Genomic DNA, 20,548 nt, shown 5'->3' with positions numbered 1-20,548 from the left:
CAGTACATTACCCCGGCGGTGCTGAGCAAAATGAAGAAGAAAGCAGTCCTGGAGATGGAATTCAGTTCAACGGCTCGGAAGATCCAGATCCTTCTGGGAAAAATGAGTAAGATCCTGAATATACTGACCATCTCTGACTTGGAATGCTTCATACAGGGCATCAAGATCTTTCCAACAAGACAATATGAGTTGGAGGAGGAACTCTCATCTTCCAAGCTGGGGCAGTCACCAAATTGTGCTGCTTCGGCACGTGCTGAATGTTTGGGCGAGGTGGAGGTGTCCAAAGCCCCGAGGAAACTTCCAAAGCCCTAGCTCATATCTTGTGAGAGCTAGTTTGTAATTTGGGACCTATCACAGCTCCTTGATTTGGAGGAAAAATAAAAAAGTTTTTCAGGGGCAGAGAGGGGCTGACAGAGTCTGTGGCTGGGCACAGAAAAGACTTAATCATGCGCCCTGCCAGCATTAGAAGCAAATTGTTTCAGTAGACAATACATGTCAACACCTGTCCCACTTGCTTCTACTGATCACTTGAATGCAGATGTTCTTTTGTGACTTTCCCATGCTTGGGTTGACTCAGGACACAGACTATCTCAAAGCCTAGCTCTGCCCACTGTTGGCTGTGTGACCTTGGGCAAGTAGCTCTCTGCCTCAGTTTCCTCATCTGTAAAATGGGTCTAGAAATAGTAGCTTCACAAACACCCCCTCTTCCACCCCTGCCAAGACAGAGGGACGCCCAGTCAGCAAAGCAGCACCAGCCTGCAGCCAGTCCCCCAAACCAGGAGCCCAAAAGGACCCACACTTAAACTCTCTTCAATAGCTGGGCCCCTTTTGGTCACTGGTTACAGTCACCGACTCAAACAGGTAAAGCAAAATGGGAAACGTGTAATCTGGATGGAAGATGCAATGGGTCTCAGAAAGGACTGGCACGTGGGAGGCCTCCGGGAGCCAGGAGGGCTTTCGTTCTCAGCTCTGCGACACTGGTCTTGTTCCAAAGACGTGTTTTCTATGCATCTCAGTTCACATGGCTTTGTCTCCTGGTCTTTCTCAAAAGATCGCAGGGGTCTCTATTGGCCTGGCTTGATCAGGAGGCCACCCTTGGTGTGATCCAGTGTGGTAAGGGAGGGTGGGGTTATGTCTTGGCTCCTAGTTGATGTCAAGCATGGAGAGGGGCAGTAGTTTCTAGAAAAGGGGGACTCAGGAGCTGGGCAATCCCTGATAGCATGCCTTTCATATGTCCCTGGGACCCTGCAAACTTCCCAGGATGGCCTCAACTGCAGCCTGAACCAAAAGAGTATAGGAAACGCCTCCTTCCCGGCTCAGCCTAGCAATTAGCCAGCTGATCGCGGCTGTGAACAGACAGCGCAGCCCCACCTTCGCGGCCCCGCTCTCCTGACGATCCCACACTGCCTGCCGCCAGCCCTCACCAAAGTCCCGTCCTCACCCAAATCCCGACAACTGCGCGCGTGGGGTGGGACCAGGGTGGTCAGGCTGGCGGTAGCGGGGTGTTGCACGGTCACTTCCCCGGTGTGACTATCACACCTCGTTGGCAAGTAGCATCATCAGCTAAAACAAGTTACTTTGTTGCCAGGTAGTGACCGCTGGGGAGCAGACCATCACAGGCCACACAGTGCTTGGGTTGACTCAGGACACAGCCATTCTAGGGACCTTGTTAGTTTACACCTCCGCTCGTGTGGGCAGAGGTCCCTTCTCTTACCAGGCCCTGGAGACAAGAAGCTCCGGAGTCGCGTCTCGCAGCAAACAAATCCTCCCGAGGCTGCATGCATCTCAGAGCCCCGACGTTTCTCCCACGTGTGCCCTGGAAGCAGACAGCCCTGGTGGGGGTCTTGGTGCCACCACCCGCTAGCTGTGCGACCTTGGCCAAGACAGTGAGCCCCTCTGGGACTCCGTTTCCTCCTCTGGAACAGGAGGGCAATCACCAACACACCTCGCAGAGTTAGAGTGAGGATGAAAGCAGGTGGCGTCAGTGAAGTGCTCAGCGTGGCACTTCACAGATGTGGGCACTTTATTATCATCCGCCAGTGCCTCTCCCTGGTCTTTCTCCTTCCACAAAACCTGAAGACATGACTCACCCCATTAACGCAGAGATTGTCAGCAGGTGGCCTCGCAGAGGCATTGTGTTTGGTCAGCTCCCTGTTTTAAACATTCTATTGCCAACGTCTATATAGACACAGTATTTCACGTAGATTTTAGGCATTTCCAGCCTCTCTTGTAGCTGCTGCTCTGTTCGAGTGTTATCACCGGCCGGACAGAATTACCCAGCACCCAGGCACTGTTTCATAAGGCAAAGGGAGTCACCTCACAGATTGTGAAGGAAGTAGTGAAAGTAGCCAGATGACCAGGAACTATAAAAATCCAGCCCCCACCCTCTGTATTAGTTTGCTAGAGCTGCTGTAACAAAAAGGACCACACACTGGGTGGCTTACACAACAAAAATTTATCATCTCACAGTTCTGGAAGCCCTAAGTCCAAGATCAAGAGCGTGGGAAGGATGTGGCCCAGGCCTGTCTCCCAGCCTCTAGTAGTTCCTTTGTCTTTGGCAGTTTTCACATGGTGCTCTCTGTGTGTGTGTGTGTCTCTGTATCAAATTTCCCCGTTTTATATGGACACCAGTCATACTGGATGAGGGGCCCACCCAGCTCCAGTATCTTAACCAATTGCACCTGCAACAACAAGCTGGTTCACAAGACACTTCCTGCTTGGATACCAGGAAAACTCACTAGAGAGCAAGTGCCACCAGACACCCCCCGACACACATACAGCTGCCAGCGCAGTGTAGAAAGCAAAACCCACACCAGAAACAGAAAGAGACACCCTTCCTCTGTGCCTTGCAGTGTAGCACCAGCACCCTACAGAGCCTAACTTTGCATCAGCTGGCAATGGAGAAATGTTCTCAGGGTCCAGCTCCGGAATCTCAAAGCAGGGCCCAAAAGGGTGGATTTGGAGCTGAGAGGCACTTTATCGAAAACTGGCGCAGAGAATCTTCCTCCTCCCTGCCCCAGCACTCAGTGAAGCATGGAAAAATCACACACACACACAGGAAGTCAGCTTGGCCAAGATGAGAGCAGCTGCAGTGATGCCAAGTCTAGGACACTGCCACAGCAGTGGGCCGACACTTTCTGCTTTGAAAAAATAAAAACCTGCATCTGTAATGCTTCCTGTTCTCCTTCCTCTGGTCCTCCTGCTTCTGGTCTGTCCCCTGCACTCCTATTTCCTTCCAATAAAGCCCTTTCCCGCTCAAGTTAGACATGATGCCTTCTGTTGCTTACACTCAAGGACCCTGAGAGATACAGAGGATGAGTAGTAAGGAGACAAGTGTGGGCAGATAGATATGCAGGGGCCTGAACAGCCCATGTGCTTCAGGAGTTGAAAGTTTTAGCAAAGGGCAAGGAGAGTGTTAGTAAGACTAGGTTCCTGGGGACTTCCTTGGTGGTCCAGAGGCCAAGACTCCACGCTCCCAATGCAGGGGGCCTGGGTTCGATCCCTAGTCAGGGCACTAGATCCCATATGCTGCAACTAAGAGTTCGCATGCTGCAACTAAAGATCCCGCATGCGGCAACAAAGATCCCGCGTGCCGCAACTAAGACCTGATGCAGCCAAATAAATAAATAAATACATAAATAAATATTAAAAAAAAAAAAAAAGACTAGGTTCTTGTAGTAAAGATACTTCAATATTCCCAGCAAGGAATATTGAAAACAAGGGTTTTGACCCAGGACAATGGCATTGGAAATAGCGGAGGGGAGGAAATAGAGGAGGGCAGGAGGGGGTAGAGAACAGGCAGGACTTGGTAGGAATGGGATGGGGGAGGGAAGGCTATGTGACTTGGGCCCAAGTGGATTCTTTCAACAGATACTTACTGAGCATCTACCTCAGGCACCGTTCTAGGCACTAGGTATACAGCTGTAAACACGGCAAAGCTCCTCCCCCGGGCAGCTTACAATCCAGACTGGGGGAGGCAGAAAAAAAAACAAGTAGGGACTTCCCTGGTGGCCAAGTGGCTAAGACTCTTTGCTCCCAATGCACGGGGCCCGGGTTCGATCCCTGGTCAGGGAACCAAGAGTTTGCACGCCGCAACTAACACCTGGCGCAGCCAAAAAAAAAAACCAAATAAGTAAAAGACATCATTTGTTGGTATGAACACAACTAAGCCAGGTGAGGGGATTGCAAGTGCTAGGAACTGGGGGTTGTTGTATATATCACAGGGTTCTGCAACCTTGCCACCATCCACATTTTGGACTGGGTAATTACGTGTAGTGGGAGGCTGGCCTGTGCATAAGATATTTGGCAGTTCTAGTTGCTTCTACCAACTAGAAGCCAGTAATACCACACACACACCTGTCATGACAACCAAAAATGTCTACAGACGTTGCCAAAAGCGCCCTTGGTGGCAGGAGGCAGGGGTCATCCCTTGTTGAGAACTACTGTTGTAGATCACGTTTGGGTTGTTTTGTTGTTTTATGGCCCAGCATATATCTATCTTGGCAAATGTTCCACGTACTTGAAAAGAATGCAATCTGCAGACTCTGGTCCATTCTATAAGGAGTCCACACATTATTTAAAAAGAAAAAAAAAGTCATTGCCATGAAAACAAGCAAACAAAAACTTTACGAATTGTCTAAATTAAAAGAGACTAAAGTCGGGCTTCCCTGGTGGTGCAGTGGTTGAGAGTCTGCCTGCTAATGCAGGGGACACGGGTTCGAGCCCTGGTCTGGGAAGATCCCACATGCCGCAGAGCAACGGGGCCCGTGAGCCACAACTACTGAGCCTGCGCGTCTGGAGCCTGTGCTCCGCAACAAGAGAGGCCACGATAGTGAGAGGCCCGTGCACCGCGATGAAGAGTGGCCCCCGCTTGCCGCAACTAGAGAAAGCCCTCGCACAGAAATGAAGACCCAACGCAGCCAAAATTAAAATAAATAAATAAAATTTTTAAAATTAAAAAAAAAAAAAAGAGACTAAAGAGATGTAACAACCAAGTTAACATGTATGAACCTGGAAAAGTAAAAGCTATGAAACATTTTTGGGAACAATCAAGGAAAGTGGAAGGCTACATAGTAGATATTACTGATTTTTTTTTTTTAGGTGTGATAATGGTATTAGGGTTATGTAGGAAAACGTCCTGTTTGGAGATGGATGCTGAAGTATTTAGGGGTAAAATGTCATGATGCCTGCAACTTACTTCAAATAGTTCAGCAAATCAGTGTGTCTTAAGCAATGATAATTAAAACTCACCTGACTGGGAATTCCCTGGTGGTCCAGTGGTTAGGACTCGGTTTTACTGCCGGGGCCCAGGTTCCATTCCTGGTAGGGGAACTAAGATCCTGCAAGCCGTGTGGCACAGCCAATAAATAAATAAATAAATAAACTCACCGGATTAAGAAAAGTGTAAAAGAGCCCAATCTTGTAAGAAAAGTTATTTTAGAATATACATAGAAAAAAATCTGGAAGCTCTACAAAAATCTGGAAGCTCTACGCCAAACATTTAACAGCAGTTTACCTTTCAAGGTTCATTTATGAAAGACTTTCACATTTTATGTTGAAATTCAAACACTACAGAAATGTCTAACAGTGAACATATTTTGATAACCAGGAAAAATGTTTTTTAAAACCCCCCAATATGTATTTATTGGATGACTATTTAATGGATGCCATTATACCAAGTTTCCAGCAGCTGTCTCCTTTCTCTGGGGGTTGGGTGCTGAGGAAGAGCAGACAGACAAGCTAGTGGAGGAACCACCACCGGAAGAAAAGCACGCCAAAAGGAATCGATGAAGTTCCTCTTTTCTGAGAAGTAACCTTCTCTCCACCAACACACCCCCAGTTCCTTTAATAAATGGACCCTTTTTAAAAACTAAGGTTGACTATTCTTTCTTCCTTGTAAGGTAACAGCAGAAGAGAATTTAAAGATATGGGGTTGTGAAAATACAAATTTGTTTTTATTGTGACTTCAGTAACACTAAATTTCAGCACAACTATTTGTGCTGACAGTACTCAGGAAACTGGCAGTTTTGCAAATAAAGAAAAATTATCTGTCACCTAATGAAGCATTAAGATGCTTCAAAGTGTCTTTCCACAATAAATAATCATCCTGCCAAAAGAATCCACATAGTACAAGTAAAACCGGGGAAATCAGAATAACGTTGGTGGAGGGTAACACCGTCAATATCCTGCTTGTGACACATGTTATTGTTCTGCAAGATGACACCACTGGGAGAAATCCGGTAAAGGTACACAGGATCGCTCTGTATTATTTCTCACAACTGCATGTGAATCTAAAAGTTATCTTAATAAAAATTTCAATTAAAAAATTTTTTTAAAGAATCCACACACATAACAGACCCATGAGGACAAAAAGTAGGAAGCAAAAATCTTTATTTTTTAAAAAATTCACATTTATTAAAAACAGCAAATTCTAGCCAAATAATATAAAGCATTTTAAATTAATTATTTGAAAGTATGTACACTCTTTGTATAAGTAAACACTTGAAACTGTACAGATTTAAACAGTCATTTAGCAAACAAGATGGATCACTATCACCTACTCAGCACTTTTGTAAGGTGTTTGTTTCAGAAATAAAAGACTCAAAACACAAGAACGAGTGCCATCAAATATTTTTATCCTTAAGAACACACTCTGCTCTGTACATCAAATTAAATCAGTCAAGTATTGTACAATAATCATGCCCTCATTTCTTTGGAAAGGCTATTTAAAAATCAAATGTACATATAATATACAAAACTGGATTGTACAGTTTATTTCATTAAACACATATTTAAAATAGTAAGTGGAAGTAAATATAATCTTCCTAATTCATTCATTTCCTGCTGAAGAATGAATATGGACCCTCTTTACCTTCTACCTTCCCAAAATATAGAGTATTAAGCTCTATCAAGCAACATCCATCACCAAGTTAAACTGAGCTGAAAAACAAGTGACCTGTTTAAAATGACAGACATCAGGATACGTAACCTATCTACACATGGCAGGAGTCTGCTTGAAGCGGATGAGAAATGCTACAGTCTCACAGAATGAGGTCTGCTGGCTACATTCCAGAACCTCTGTCAGCATTCTGTCTCTAAATTAGTGTCTGAATAACTCAAACTTCATTGTGAACCAAAGAGCAGGTTACATTTACTATAACATCAGAGGCAAAACCAATCCGATCAGGAAACAGATATTTGTAGGAAAACTCAGAGATGCGCATAATTTTTTTGATGATCCCTGCTATCGTGTGGTTGATTTTAAGGGATGGCTGGCCTCCGTCATCCTCGTCTCTGTGAGTGAAACGTCTCCTGCTGTCGCAGGGTACAGATCCACAAGGCAGGCTCGCGGCACAGCCACCACGAACCTACAGGACATGAAAGTGTTCACTTCTCAAAGAACTACGGAAATGGAAGGCAGTGTGCAGAAAGCTGGTTAACCCTAACCTTCGTGCACGAGACACACTATTCATCAGGCCTCCTCTCCTCCTGTATGTGCCAGATTGAAGACGCCCTAATTGGCACCTCCCCCTCACCGACACTGCCTATTGTACCATGAAGATTCTCATTAAAGATACGGCACGTATCTACCATGAGGACGCTGCAGCTACCTGCCTACTTTTGAACGCTCTGCACCTAAGCAATTCATGGAGTACAGATCCTGGGACCTTACACGAGGTCCTTGCATCTTGAAACTACCTCACATCAAACACACAGAAAGATAACACACTGAATTCCCAGGAAAGCAGAACACGTTCTCAGAAGCATCCAATCTATCCCAAACTAAACTTCAAAGTGATAGGAGAAACATTAAATAGGGTGTAGAAATAACATTTCTGGAAGTAAAAAAGTAGTCACTGTGGAATGCTCAGTGGTTAAAAGGACTGCAGTGTTTCACGCTTTAACAAACCCTTCTCTTAGAAGGTTTCTAATTAGCTGTTATTACTGTAAAGTTCTTTGCACTATTTATTGTAACCTATTTTCATTGCACATTTTTCTTAAGAACCATTTCACTGCGTGCCCACCATTGCTTCCTCTTAAAACCTTACACTGCTTGTGACCATTTAAATGAGGCAGTAATCAGCGCTCATAGATTATAGCTTATCTTTGGCATTTTGATGTTTTCAAAACAGAAACACAAATCATGTCACACTTTGCTTCCACTTCATTCTGCGGTCAGCCCTGTGGTTCTCGGGAAGCCCCTCGTACAATTCCCCGGTGTCCTGCAGGCCGTGGGACTTGGCAGCCGGCTCCTGCCGGACCGGCCATTTACGCACACAGCCCGACGGGCCTGGTTATTTAGAAACTGACAGTAGGAGGTTCAGCTGAAAAGCAAAGAGAAAGGCCTTGTTAGTTCTGCTGTGGAATACCATACTCAAGATAAGTTGTTTAGATCCTCAAAAAAGAATGAGAGGAGATGTCTGATTTTTAAGAGACCAGTAAACACAGCTGTAAGGTATAAACTGGACCTGCGGTGCTGATTCCAGAAGCAGCCCCGGGCGCAGCACATCGTCGGGGCCTGTGGGGAGGTATCGCCGAACCTGGGCGCTCAATTCATTAAGAATCCAATCAGGAAGACAGAAAAGAACTACATACCAACACTAACGAGGGCCAGAAATGGCCCTAAATAACCGACTTCACCTGCCTCTATGCAGAGTGCGTTTTGAGGAGAGTTGTAAGTAAGCTGAATTCTTTAAATGACTCTTAACTGCACAAGAATAGGCACGGCAAGTGAGCTTCACCTCATATGCTAACTCGGACCAGGAGCCCCCTGTCCCCTCTGTAAAGGAACGCGAGACCCGGAGCCAGCCCGGGGAAAACCAGAGAAATCGCCACTGCGACAGGAGAGGATGGCAGCCTGCGCTCTGCAAATCTGTCACCCTGGCCTGGAGAGACCTGGGGCTAGATGAGCCTGGCAGTGTGCCCTTCTATATAGTAGGGTTTTGGTAATCAAAATAATCACCCCCTAATCTCGTCTATAAATCTGTACTTTCAGTGAGAGGTACACAAAATCACCTCTGTGTTTTTCCTGCCAAAAATACAAAACCTGAATCTAATCATGAGGAAACAGACAACACCAAACATTCTACAAAATAACTGGCCCGACAAGGTCAAGAAAGCCCAAAAAGGCTGTGGAACTGCTCCAGGTTTAAAGAAACTAAAGGGATGTGACACCTGAAAGCAACACTTGGACTGGATCCTGGACTGGGGAAAACAATTTGAATACGGATGGGGGATTAGGTAATAGTATCAATGTTACATTTCCTGTTTTGATCATCGTGCAGCGTGTAGGGTAAGAGAATTCCTTGTTCTGGTTCCTACTCTATGAGCCTGTGGCCAAGTGACTCAGTCAGCAGTCAGTAATATCAGCTGTTGTTATTAACTAGAAAATGTTAAGAGTTCTGAAAGAGGAACAAGGAACAGTGAGCATGATGGTCTCTATTAGTGTTTTTCTTTTCTTTTTTTTTTTTAATTTTATTTCTGGCTGCCCTGGGTCTTCGTTGCTGCACATGGGCTTTCTCTAGTTGCGGTGAGCGGGGGCTACTCTTCGTTGTGGTGCACGGGCTTCTCATTGTGGTGGCTTCTCTTGTTGTGGAACACAGGCTCTAGGCGTGTGGGCCTCAGTAGTTGTGGCACGTGGGCTCAGCAGTTGTGGCTTGTGGGCTCTAGAGCGCAGGCACAGTAGTTGTGGCGCACGGGCTTAGTTGCTCTGTGGCATGTGGGATCTTCCCGGACCAGGGCTTGAACCCGTGTCCCCTGCATTGGCAGGCGGATTCTTAACCACTGCACCACCAGGGAAGTCCCTCTATTAGTGTTTTTCAAACTGTCGGCTGCAAGCCATTGGTAGGTCATGAAAATAATTTAGTGGTTCATCAACAGGAGAAAGAAGAAAAGCAAAGCAACTGAGCTGCACATAGTGTGTGTGATTATTATAAAGCTTTTAAGTTACAGACACACGTACACACACTAAACCACATATCTCACTGGCAGGAGTCAAGTGGGAGCCCAGTAACTCTGCATGTTCTCAGCCAGACCCCTGCCTCTCGTCCATCAGAGCTGCTCTCCTCACACCTTTATCCATGTTTACGTCACCCACCACAGGAAGCCCAGGCCTCCCAAGTCATTCCTCTACTACCTCAAGGCTCTTTTCCCACCTCAAGGCCCACCCCTCTGGAGTCCTGAAGCCCTGCCCCCCACCCCTTTGCCAGGACAAGCTTCCCCTGCAGCCTTCTCAAGTGATGCGTGTTTCTCATCCACATGCCTGGAACCACTGGGCCTGGAGGCGGGGTCAGTGTCCCCTCTGTTCCTCACTGTCATTTCCAGACCATTCTCCTTCCCTCTCCCAGCACCTTCCCCCAGCTTTGGCTTTCATCATATCAGACCATGCGCCGCTTCACTCCTCCATCTACAACCCCTCCGCCATCACCCAGCCCTGCACCTCCTGCAGGTCTCAGAGCACTATCACTCTTTCCTAAAACTACTCCTGCAGGACTTCTTGGTGGTTTCAACATCCAGATAGCTAACCTTCCAGGGTCCGCCTCGGCTCCTCTCCTCCAAGGACCTCATCTTCCACCAACCACGTCAGCTGCTCAGGCCGCGGGCACATCCCAGCCCCGTCATCACCTCTAACTGCAACCCCTCCACAATCCCATCGTCAAGCAGCTCACTCTTTGATCGCTGCAACCCATCTTCCCAGCTCATTTCCCTCTCACATTCCAACGCCAATGACCGTTTGACCCCACCAGAACCTGGAACCCACGGTTCCTCCTGCCTTCTCACTCCCTTCCCTCAGCCCCCTCCTGCTCCTCGTCTGCTTGAGTTCCACGGCAATCACGACAGTCACTCCCCTCTTTAACTCTCCTGCCCTCACCCGCCCCGCCTTGTCCCTCCTGGCAAAAGCACAGCCCTGACACAACCCTCCAGCAACTCCACGTCTACACTCATGCAACTGACGATGACTGGAGGAAAAAAACATGAGACAACTATGCTGAATGCTTTTTCTTGGACTCATAACCAACCACCGAACTCAACAGAACCTTCCTCCGGAATCTTTAGCACCTCCTCACTCTCAGTGGTGACCCTGCTTCCTGTTCCCCTCACAAACGTAAAGCAGTCAGAGGAGAGCTTCCGTGAGCTCCCAACACGCGTGCCAGCTCCCTGCACGTGCGACCACACGCTTGGCCTTCTCTCCTCTCTCCACGCTGAACCCTGCAGGCCCCTGACAAAGGCCCCACTCTCCAACTGCCCCAGAGATCACATTCCCCCTTCTCTTCTCAAGGACATTTTCCCAGCAGCAATTTTTCCCTCTCTTTAGATCTTCCCCACGAATATACAAACATACATTTCCCCTATCTTTAAAAAAAAAAAAAAAGGAAGGAAGGATAATCCAATAACAAATAAAAATAGCTATCTAAAAGGGGAGAGAGGGAAAAGGCTGGAGGGACTGGAAAGGGAAGCAAGACTTCTCCAAATTTACCTTGTTCCATAATTCTGACTTGGGAATCATGTAAACATTTTACATAATTAAAAACAAAATTAAATCAAAATGAGGGGGAAAATCTCTAAATATTGAAAATAAACTAACTACATGTCAAGTCAGTGGTATAATCACATAGAATATAATTGCTTCAAATGACTTATTAAAAAGTATCCTCACTGGGGCTTCCCTGGTGGCACAGTGGTTAAGAATCCACCTGCCAATGCGGGAGACACAGGTTCAAGCCCTCGTCCGGGAAGATCCCACATGCCGCGGAGCACCTAAGCCTGTGCGCTACAACTACTGAGCCTGCGCTCTAGAGCCCGCAAGCCACAACTACTGAGCTCACGCACCACAACTACTGAAGCCCGTGCTCCTAGAGCCCGTGCTCCGCAACAAGAGAAGCCACCGCAATGAGAAGCCTGCGCACCGCAACGAAGAGTAGCCCCCGCTCGCCACAACTAGAGAAAGCCCACGCGCAGCAATGAAGACCCAACGCAGCCAAAAATAAATAAATTAATTAATTATTTTTTTAAGAAAAGTATCCTGACTGTCTACAACCCTAGTACTACAGAGAAATCATTTTAAAATATGACCCATAGAGCCATACAAAGAAATTCATACAGCCGTAAGAAAGAATGAAGTTCTGATACAAGCCACAACATGAATGAACCTTAAAAACATTATGCTGAGAGGAAGAAGCCAGTCATGAAAGGCCATGTATTGTACGATTCCATTTAATGCACTGTCCAGAACAGGCAAATCCACAGAGACAAAGGTAGATTAGTAGAAGAGGGGGGAATGAAGAATCTGCTAACAGGTAGGGGTTTCTTTGTTGGGGGGATGAAAGTGTTCTGAAATTAGATAGTGGTGACGGTTCCAGGACTTACTGAATATACTAAAAACCACTGAATTGCCTACTTTAAAAGGGTGAATTTTATGGTATCTGAATTATATCTCAATTTAAAAATGACCCCATTTCTTCTCCAGCTACCACCCCATCTTTTCTCTCCCCGTGAAGTAAAACTCCTCAAAAGACTTACCACACGCACTGCCTCCAGTCTCTCTCCCCGCGGGCTCCACCCACAGCAATCGGGCTCTCACTAACCTTACCACTCTCCCCCAGTCTCTCTCTCTAGTCCTTACCCTACTAAACTCCTCAACTAAACTTAAAACCAGAAATAAAATACCCTCCATAGCACCAACCTACTTCTACTCAACAAAAGCCTGCTGACTGAATTGAATAAATGAATGATAATAAACACAGACTGAGCTCTCTACTTAGTTTTTTTAATTTAGGAAGAAGAGAGAAAACAGAAACACTTCTAACATCTATTCTAATCCCTGAAACACTTTTTTTTCCATCTAAAACATGGGCCTCCTATTATACAGACTGCAAACAAAATTATTCAGCAATCTCAATACCACTATTTGAGTCTTCCACAAACAGTTCATTCATCTTAAACACAGCAACCTTCAATACCAGAAAGCACTGAAAAGCAACTGAAAATTCTAACGCCATCACTAAATATGTGAGAGAGCAATTCAAAGCTTGAACTCCTGCTCATTAGAATAAAACAACGTACAATTTTTAAAATTACAACTAAAACACAGTTACTCAAAGACATTATCTACTCAAGTAAAATAACTAAAAGGTTATAAAAGTAACAAGGATCTTCAGACTTTGGATTACCTGTTCCATAGAAGGACAAGCAATGATCTGGATATCTTCAGGGCTGAACTCTTCCTTTAACAAGACATGGAACTTCTGGAAGACTTGCTGAATATTATTCTTAGAAAGAAGAAGAGGCAATCATATTACATGAGTCACTGAAAACATATTCAGTCTTCTCAAACATGAAGAACTAAGAAAGTTAAATCTTACTATTTGCCAAAACAAATGGAGGAAATGTATCTTCTAGGGCATTACCAAAGACGTTCAATTTGCATTAATATTTCACATGCAAGCACTACCTGTCTAAGACTTATCAGATAATACTTACCGGAAAAACTAAACTCTAGCAAGCCTTGTCCCCCGCAGAGAATAGTAACAGTCTTCTGCAGCAATTTCTTCCACAGAAGATAATAAAGTTCCCAAACACATAAAATGTACTTTAAAAATCAACCAACGCCTTGGGTAAAGATGTGAGCTCAACACAGAGCTGGAAGCTATGAGTACTAAATTTGCTCTGACATTTAATCCCTCCATGGCCGCTGCAAGCCATTTATTTCCGCTACTCACCAGTAAAATGCGACATAATTCCTGAGATGCTGTTCTTTCACAAGTGCTGGGCCCCATCTCATGTGAGGGTCTGATTACTTATTTATTCATTTACTAATTTCTACTTTCAGGTAGAAATTACCCTTGTGCCACAGGTAACCATAAGGAAATTAAGACAAAATGAGCGCTGGGGGCGATGTCGGGGAGATATCATCAGACAGATGCATGCTTTGTTAAGTCTTTCAAGAATCACAGTGCTTTTTAAGTCAACTGTACTAGAATAGTAGACCAACATTTCAAAATGTTTACAGGAAGAGGAAAACGGTACACAAGGCAAGAATACTCCAAGAGACCGGCCAACATTCAAAGAGATGATCACGATACTCACCCTAACTGGTTTAAACAGGATGAACTCAGTATCTTTATTGGATAGGTACAATGACATACTTCTCAATGTCAGGGGCAGCTTTGCTTTTATTGTCTTGTAGGCACTTGTCACAAGGTCACTGACTTTTGCTGGAAAGAAATTAACCTCCTTAGTATCAAAAATAAAAATAGAAGAAACATTTCTATTTTAATTCAGAGGGGAATAAAAGGAGAGAAAAATAGCAAAAGAAGACTCTTTACTTCCCCAAAGAATTTCTTTCACTTTTCTTATTTATTTATCAAGTTTAATCACAAGCCCTATAAACAGTCATTAAGTATCTACCGCATACAAAATTCTAACCCCACGGGCTAAACAGCAAAAGAACCCCCCAACCCCCCCCACCCCACCCCCACCCCCCACCCCAGCATGGCTCAGGACATTCACAGGGATAGTAATATGGTGCCTTCGGAATTTGGAGATAAGACGTAAGGTAAAATAAAAGGCCATTTGCAGAGAAGCACTAGTAAGAATTACTTCATAATGAATGAGCTTATTTATTTGTAGAACTGACTCACAGTAAGAGATGCTCTCTGTCTTATGAGATCGTTCAGAAAATACCCACACATATTTAATGGGAACTAAAAATCCATTTGTTATGTTCTTATATTGTATTATCAGAAAAGGAAAAGAATTCCAGAAAATTGTAACTGAAATAATTAGTAGCCCAGGTGTAGTGTCTGAAAAGAAGTACAAATGGAAAAGAAGAGTCGTAATCTTTATGAAGTATTTAAAAGAGAAAATTACCTAGAAAGCTATAAAAGAAAAGACTGATTAATAATTTCAAAGATGCTTGACCTCACTCATAATTAAAGAAACGCATATTAAAACAACTGAGATATTTCATATTGGTAAAAATTACCAAGGCTGTGAATATCCACATTTGGCAGGGCTGTGGGGAAACAGGCACCCTCATCCACTCTTGACGGGAGTATAAACCGTTCAGCCTCTTGGAAGGGATATTAGGCAATGTCTAGCAAAACTGAAAATACACATACTCTTTCACTTAACATTTCTACTGCTAGAAATCTGCCTTATGGACATATTTACAAAATACCAAGATATGTGTGTTTATTAAAGAGTGTAAGGAAAAACTAAAAATAATTCAAATATCTATTAATAGAATTATTAAGGAAATTATGCTTTAGTGATATATTCTACGTCCATTAAATAGAATGGGTAGAGCTGGATATGCTGGTATAGAAAGGGCTCCAAGATATAGAATATGTGGTTAAAAAACAAAATAAAAGTAAGGGATATTTTGTAAGCAGATAGGGTAAGAGGCCCCCGAAGAAGGAGAACCAGGACTGGCTTTCTTAACATAAGAGAAGCCATTTTGGCCTAAACCATTTTGTGATCTCAGCCTGGCCACAATGCTTGCCCTTGAACAGGTCTCAGTAATTGATGACCTTAAGGGAAGTGAGGGAATGCAGGAACACAGGGAAAGCAGTAAGAAACAATAGGTCGGTAATGAAGCAGCCCTAGTTCCTCCTCAAGGGATACAGAGAACAATCTGATACACGGCTTTGAGTTCTGCAGGAACTAAGGTCCCCATTCGGGTGGAGGATGGAGTGATGCTGTTGACCCCCGTGACTTCAGTCACTAAAGCTTGGATTCTGTCAACCACTGTCCCAGTTCAGTGCTGAATTCTCCTCTCTTCAAGCCCCTTCACGAATACATGTACCCTTAGCTTAAATTTCCCCAATTTTGCCATTCGGAGAGACAATGCTTTGGGAAAGACCCCCAGTGTTCTCCTTCCTTGCTGCAAGTAATAAATCCTTCCTTCTCCCACTCTTTGCCTTGGTTGTGTCTTTTGGCTCAATACCCACCAAGAGGCAAACCCGTTTTTTCAGGTAACAATAGTATAATCTTATTTGTATAACACGTCTCAAGTCCATATATGCTAGAATACACATAATTTTGGGAAAGCAGCCATTAATAGTGGTTACCTTTGAGAGAACTAGTTTAGAGGTGGAGGACAGAATTCTCATTTTATACCTTTCCACAGTTCAAATTTTATACCATGTTAAAAAAATTTTTTTAATTGAGGAGGGTTGTATAAGAGCAGGGTGAGAAAGTGCCAATGCTCTCAAGAAGAAAGAACAAACAATCCAAGAATTCCTTATTTTTCATAAACAGATGAAAGCTCCTTTAAGACAATTAATTCCATAGGCTCTGGTCCTATGGTCACTAACACACTTCAGGGCTCACTGGTCAGTCTTCAGAGCCCAGTTTTATGTGGAGCCTTGTAAATAAAGTATCCTAATTCTTAAAAAGGTATATTTTCCAGAGTAATTAACAAATTGGCATCCTAACTATAACTCAATCTCGTGAGTTTAGCATGGAATGACCCCAAGAAGGTGATCAAGTCTGCATGAACCACTAACCCTGGGTTCTAGGGGCCCAAGATAAGTTTCTAGACTGTCCCTGGTACTCCCACCCCAAAGACTTAAAAATCTTTGACATTTAACTGTGGGCTTCTCAGATCAAGAAAAAGCAAGAAAAAGCAACTCCATAGCTCCTTGAGGCTAAATGAGACGGAAGATACAACAACTAGGTAAACTGAACTGTCACTGCTCCATTTGCCAGGATCTCCTCACTTAGAAAGAAACAAAATGTTTTAAATGACAAAACAGCAAGTCCTATTTCATCTAGTCCTTCTGTCGGTTTCCTTTCATCTACTCCTGCTTTACTAATGACAATTCTAGTAATACTTAAGAGCACAATACACCTAACACTGGGAGATCTATTAGGACTCCACTTGAGAAAATGACAGCGCCTATTTTGAGCAAAAGAGAATCTTCCCAAAGGGGAAAGAAAATACATTAATTATGCATCAAGCCCCTAGGCTTAGCTGTACTAACTATACTTATGACAATTTGGTGGTTTCTACCTATTTTAAGAAAGATTTATTGCACCCAAGAGTTTCATTTACATTAACGTTCAAAATAAAATCAGGTCCTATTTCTAAATAAGCTCTGTAAATGACAAACCTTGAGCCAATAGCCCAATTAATCCAAAGATGATCAGAATTCCTTCTAGAATCAGTGCTGAGTTACAGCCTGACAAGCCTGCTCCTGACCCTGAGGGGTCAGAACAAGTGGTTACCACCAGGCTCACTATGGTTAGAATTTCCAGTATTGTCAGTAAAAGACTGGTTTTCTGTCTCTTGACAGAATACACTACTGCATGAAGGATGCTCTCGGTCCTTTAGTAAGATGGCAAAGATTTCAATCTCATATACAACACAAAGGTTTAAAATAATAAAGCCAGTATAACATTCACTGTCTCCATCACAGTAAACAAAAGGCCTAAAGCAGGTCACAAAGTTTATTTGCAAAATAAAGCAAATCAATGCAAACCTATATTGACATCATCGAAGTTCACATGACAAATTTTTGAGATAAAATCCTGCCTTCCATTCAAATACCAGTGATAATTCTCTACGCTTACAAATCTTCCTAGGAGATACGTAGCTACTCTTACAACTTCTTTGTTCTACTTCAACTTCAAATTAACCTGAGGCACTAATAAAAATAACTGAAAATTTTAGAATGGCCTCAATTATTTTTCCCAAAAAGAAATAAATACCTGACAGACGCACTCTTTCATTATGGGAAACCAATCATGTTAAAAACATAATTCCAGTTTTGGGTGCCTGTAGACAGTCAATTTTTTATGGATGCTAAACCAGAATCAGTCTTTGGCTCTCTCTCATTATGAGCAAAAAGCTTCCTACCAACTTGGACACAGCTCACCCATCATTAGAACACTGATTCTTCCAGCATCTTGCCCTTCTGAGTTTCAAAGGATCTCTATCAGGCATCTTGCCCTTCCGAGTTTCAAAGGACCTCTATCACAATACGGGCCAGGGAATGGCCACAAGTATCAATCTAACAAAATGATTTATTCTGGTTTAATGACAACTTAAAATGTCACAACATGGACCAAAAATAACCCACAAAACTAGTCATGATTTTCAATGTCTAATGTTAAAGAGGGAAAAAAACACCTTCTAGCACAAAAAAATTTACATTTAGGAAAGAGTTAAGACTGGAAACATCTCCAGCACTTCTGCCAATCAATGATGGAGGCTGCCAACTCCTAAATGACACCACATTCTTATAATTTTTTTCAAACACTCTAAAACATTAAAGAGGATGCAACTTGCTTAAAATGTAATAATGTCCCACATTTCTTCATATAATACTTGGAAACAGTAGCATTCTCTCCATTAATTTCATACTATCAAACACAGTATTTTCACTCTAAGACAATGAAAATCAAGTGTACAGAAACCACCGCACTCAAAGCATTTCCATCTAAGCCATATTTTATTTTTAACTGGGTGTGTGTGTATGTATATGTATGTATTTATGTATGTATGTGTGTGTGTGTATATATATATTTTTAATTCTTCCTTTCTTGTGATGCTTGTTGAAATGCAAGTCGTGTTGGCTCAATTAAGACCTGTCAGCTCCAAAATGAATCTTGCATTAACCTAAACCACAGCATGAGTAGGAAACCAACTTCAAGCTGTCGGAGCAGGACTATATAAATGCAAATTAACTGACATCCTAAAAAAAGAAATCCCAAACAGTAAAATGTGGGTACCTGGTTGAGCCCAAGGCTGCTGAGAGAGAGTATACTTGGGTCCTCCCTGACTGGCCATTGTGTTTAGTGCTGAAACCTAGTAGCGGAGACAAAAAGAAAAAAGTTTCATTTCACTGATGACAAATTAAACTAGTACTGCTCTCAAAAGATACACCATTTGAACGTATGAAAGCATAAGGATAATCAAATGTGCAGCCCTAAAAGAAAATGCATCATACCTCATAGTCCTTTACAAGCAATAAAATATTTTAGCAAAACTTCTTCTGTGATTTCAAGGCATACACTGTTTTGCAAAAAGAAAACCATACCAATGTCCTGAGGCATTCAGCCTGAAACATTTCAGGGTAGGAAGACAAAAATGAAGACCGAGAGAAACGTCAACACAAAACAGGTCTCTCTTTCAGTGGACTGTTAGGTTAACATTAAATTACTATCGTATGTTATTAGAAAAATGTCACAGCAGTTGGACAAAATCTCCTTTATATACCTAGAGGGTCCTTTTCTTTGTTACAGACAGAGAGAATGCTATTAAAAAAAAAAAAAAGATTTTCAGATAGCATCAAAAAGCACATTTGACTAGCCGGTGTTCTAGGTACAAGAATTGGATGCCCACCCTCTATTCACCTCTCTTTTCATTTCTCAGCATCAGTACAGAGAAGCAAAACCATACATTTAGCTTTCAGACAAGAATGTTCTTAAGATGGCAAATTACGGTACGGCTAGGCTGTAGCTAGGGAGGGTGAAGGACAGAAATGCACAAAACATCTGTAAAAAATGGACTGCTATGTGCCAACGGTCCAGACCATAACCCTGGCCTCAGCAGATAGTCTCATTAGAAAAACCTGAACACCAACTTTTTAGATTTCTCATAAAGAAGGCCACACAAATATTTAGGCAGAGGATGGGCACAGATAGGATATAATGTTAACTCAGGCCTCTCCAGACCTCTCTCTATTTCTACCAAGTTCATATTCCTGGACCACTCTAGGCCTTTGCTCATGTTGCCATGTATATAAAATCACCCTTTTCCACTGTCACTCAATTCCTCTCTATGTCTTTATTTTTTATTGTGAGATGCAGCTTTTAAAAGTGAGTCATACATACAATTATAGGTTAGACAATGCTAAAGAAAAACATGTTCATGTTTAGTGTATATTATCCCAAATATTTCCCAACGTAAATATATAAACATACTAATGTGTCTACATTTACAAAAGTAGGAACACAGTGCCCGGAAAACTTTTTTTCTCCACTTAAATCTAAATCCTAGACATTTTTCTGTATCTAACTGTCATGCTTTAATAGTAATGGCTGCCTGTTATGCCACTGATTGTTCCAGAATTTAACCAATTTCATAACGACATATATTGTATATAACTATTTTTATACTAAAAGCAAATACAAACTTGTATACTCATCTCTATTTACTACCTAGATAATATACTTATCTTTAAGTTAAACCTCAAGGAGCATTTTCTTCAAAAGTTTTCCCCAATTAGCCCTATCTTTATTAAAACCCTACAGGATGAAGACAGACCCATTGTCTCATAATGACATTGCTGTATATACACCTTAATGTTTACATATTTTCCATCTTGATTTCCCATTAGGTTATAACTCCTTGTGAACAGAAATTAAATTTATAGGTCAAATTCTATTACACACACTATGCCGAGGAAAAAAAATTAATTTATAGTGTTGCTGAGGAAATTATGTTCCCTTCAGAGGGAACATTAAGAATAAACTTGCAATACTTTAGCAAACTGCTTGAGAGGAATACAAGTCTGAGTTTTCAGCATAAACTGGTTCCACC

General features: G+C 42.9%; 2 protein-coding genes across 2 annotated transcripts in view; one reads left to right on the top strand and one right to left on the bottom strand.

The window, feature by feature from the left end:
* Positions 1-4,658, top strand: part of ERICH6B (glutamate rich 6B) — a 61,549-nt gene extending 56,891 nt beyond the window's left edge. The window contains exon 13 of the mRNA XM_082434987.1: positions 4-4,658. Coding sequence (XP_082291113.1) covers positions 4-312 — 309 coding nt within the window. The 3' untranslated portion in view covers positions 313-4,658. The remainder of the gene's footprint in view (positions 1-3) is intronic.
* A 1,715-nt stretch (positions 4,659-6,373) lies between these two features.
* The window catches only part of COG3 (component of oligomeric golgi complex 3), a 67,549-nt gene continuing 53,374 nt past the window's right edge, over positions 6,374-20,548 (bottom strand). Inside the window, exons 20-23 of the mRNA XM_082435373.1 lie at positions 18,736-18,811; positions 14,086-14,213; positions 13,170-13,268; positions 6,374-8,324 (exon numbers count right to left, since the gene is read on the bottom strand). Of these exons, the coding sequence (XP_082291499.1) occupies positions 8,295-8,324; positions 13,170-13,268; positions 14,086-14,213; positions 18,736-18,811 (333 nt within the window). The 3' untranslated portion in view covers positions 6,374-8,294. The remainder of the gene's footprint in view (positions 8,325-13,169; positions 13,269-14,085; positions 14,214-18,735; positions 18,812-20,548) is intronic.

Source organism: Balaenoptera physalus (genome assembly GCF_965194825.1).
Source record: "Balaenoptera physalus genome assembly, chromosome: 18".
In the NCBI taxonomy this organism is placed as follows: domain Eukaryota; kingdom Metazoa; phylum Chordata; class Mammalia; order Artiodactyla; family Balaenopteridae; genus Balaenoptera; species Balaenoptera physalus.
This window is presented reverse-complemented; position numbering and strand designations above follow the sequence as displayed.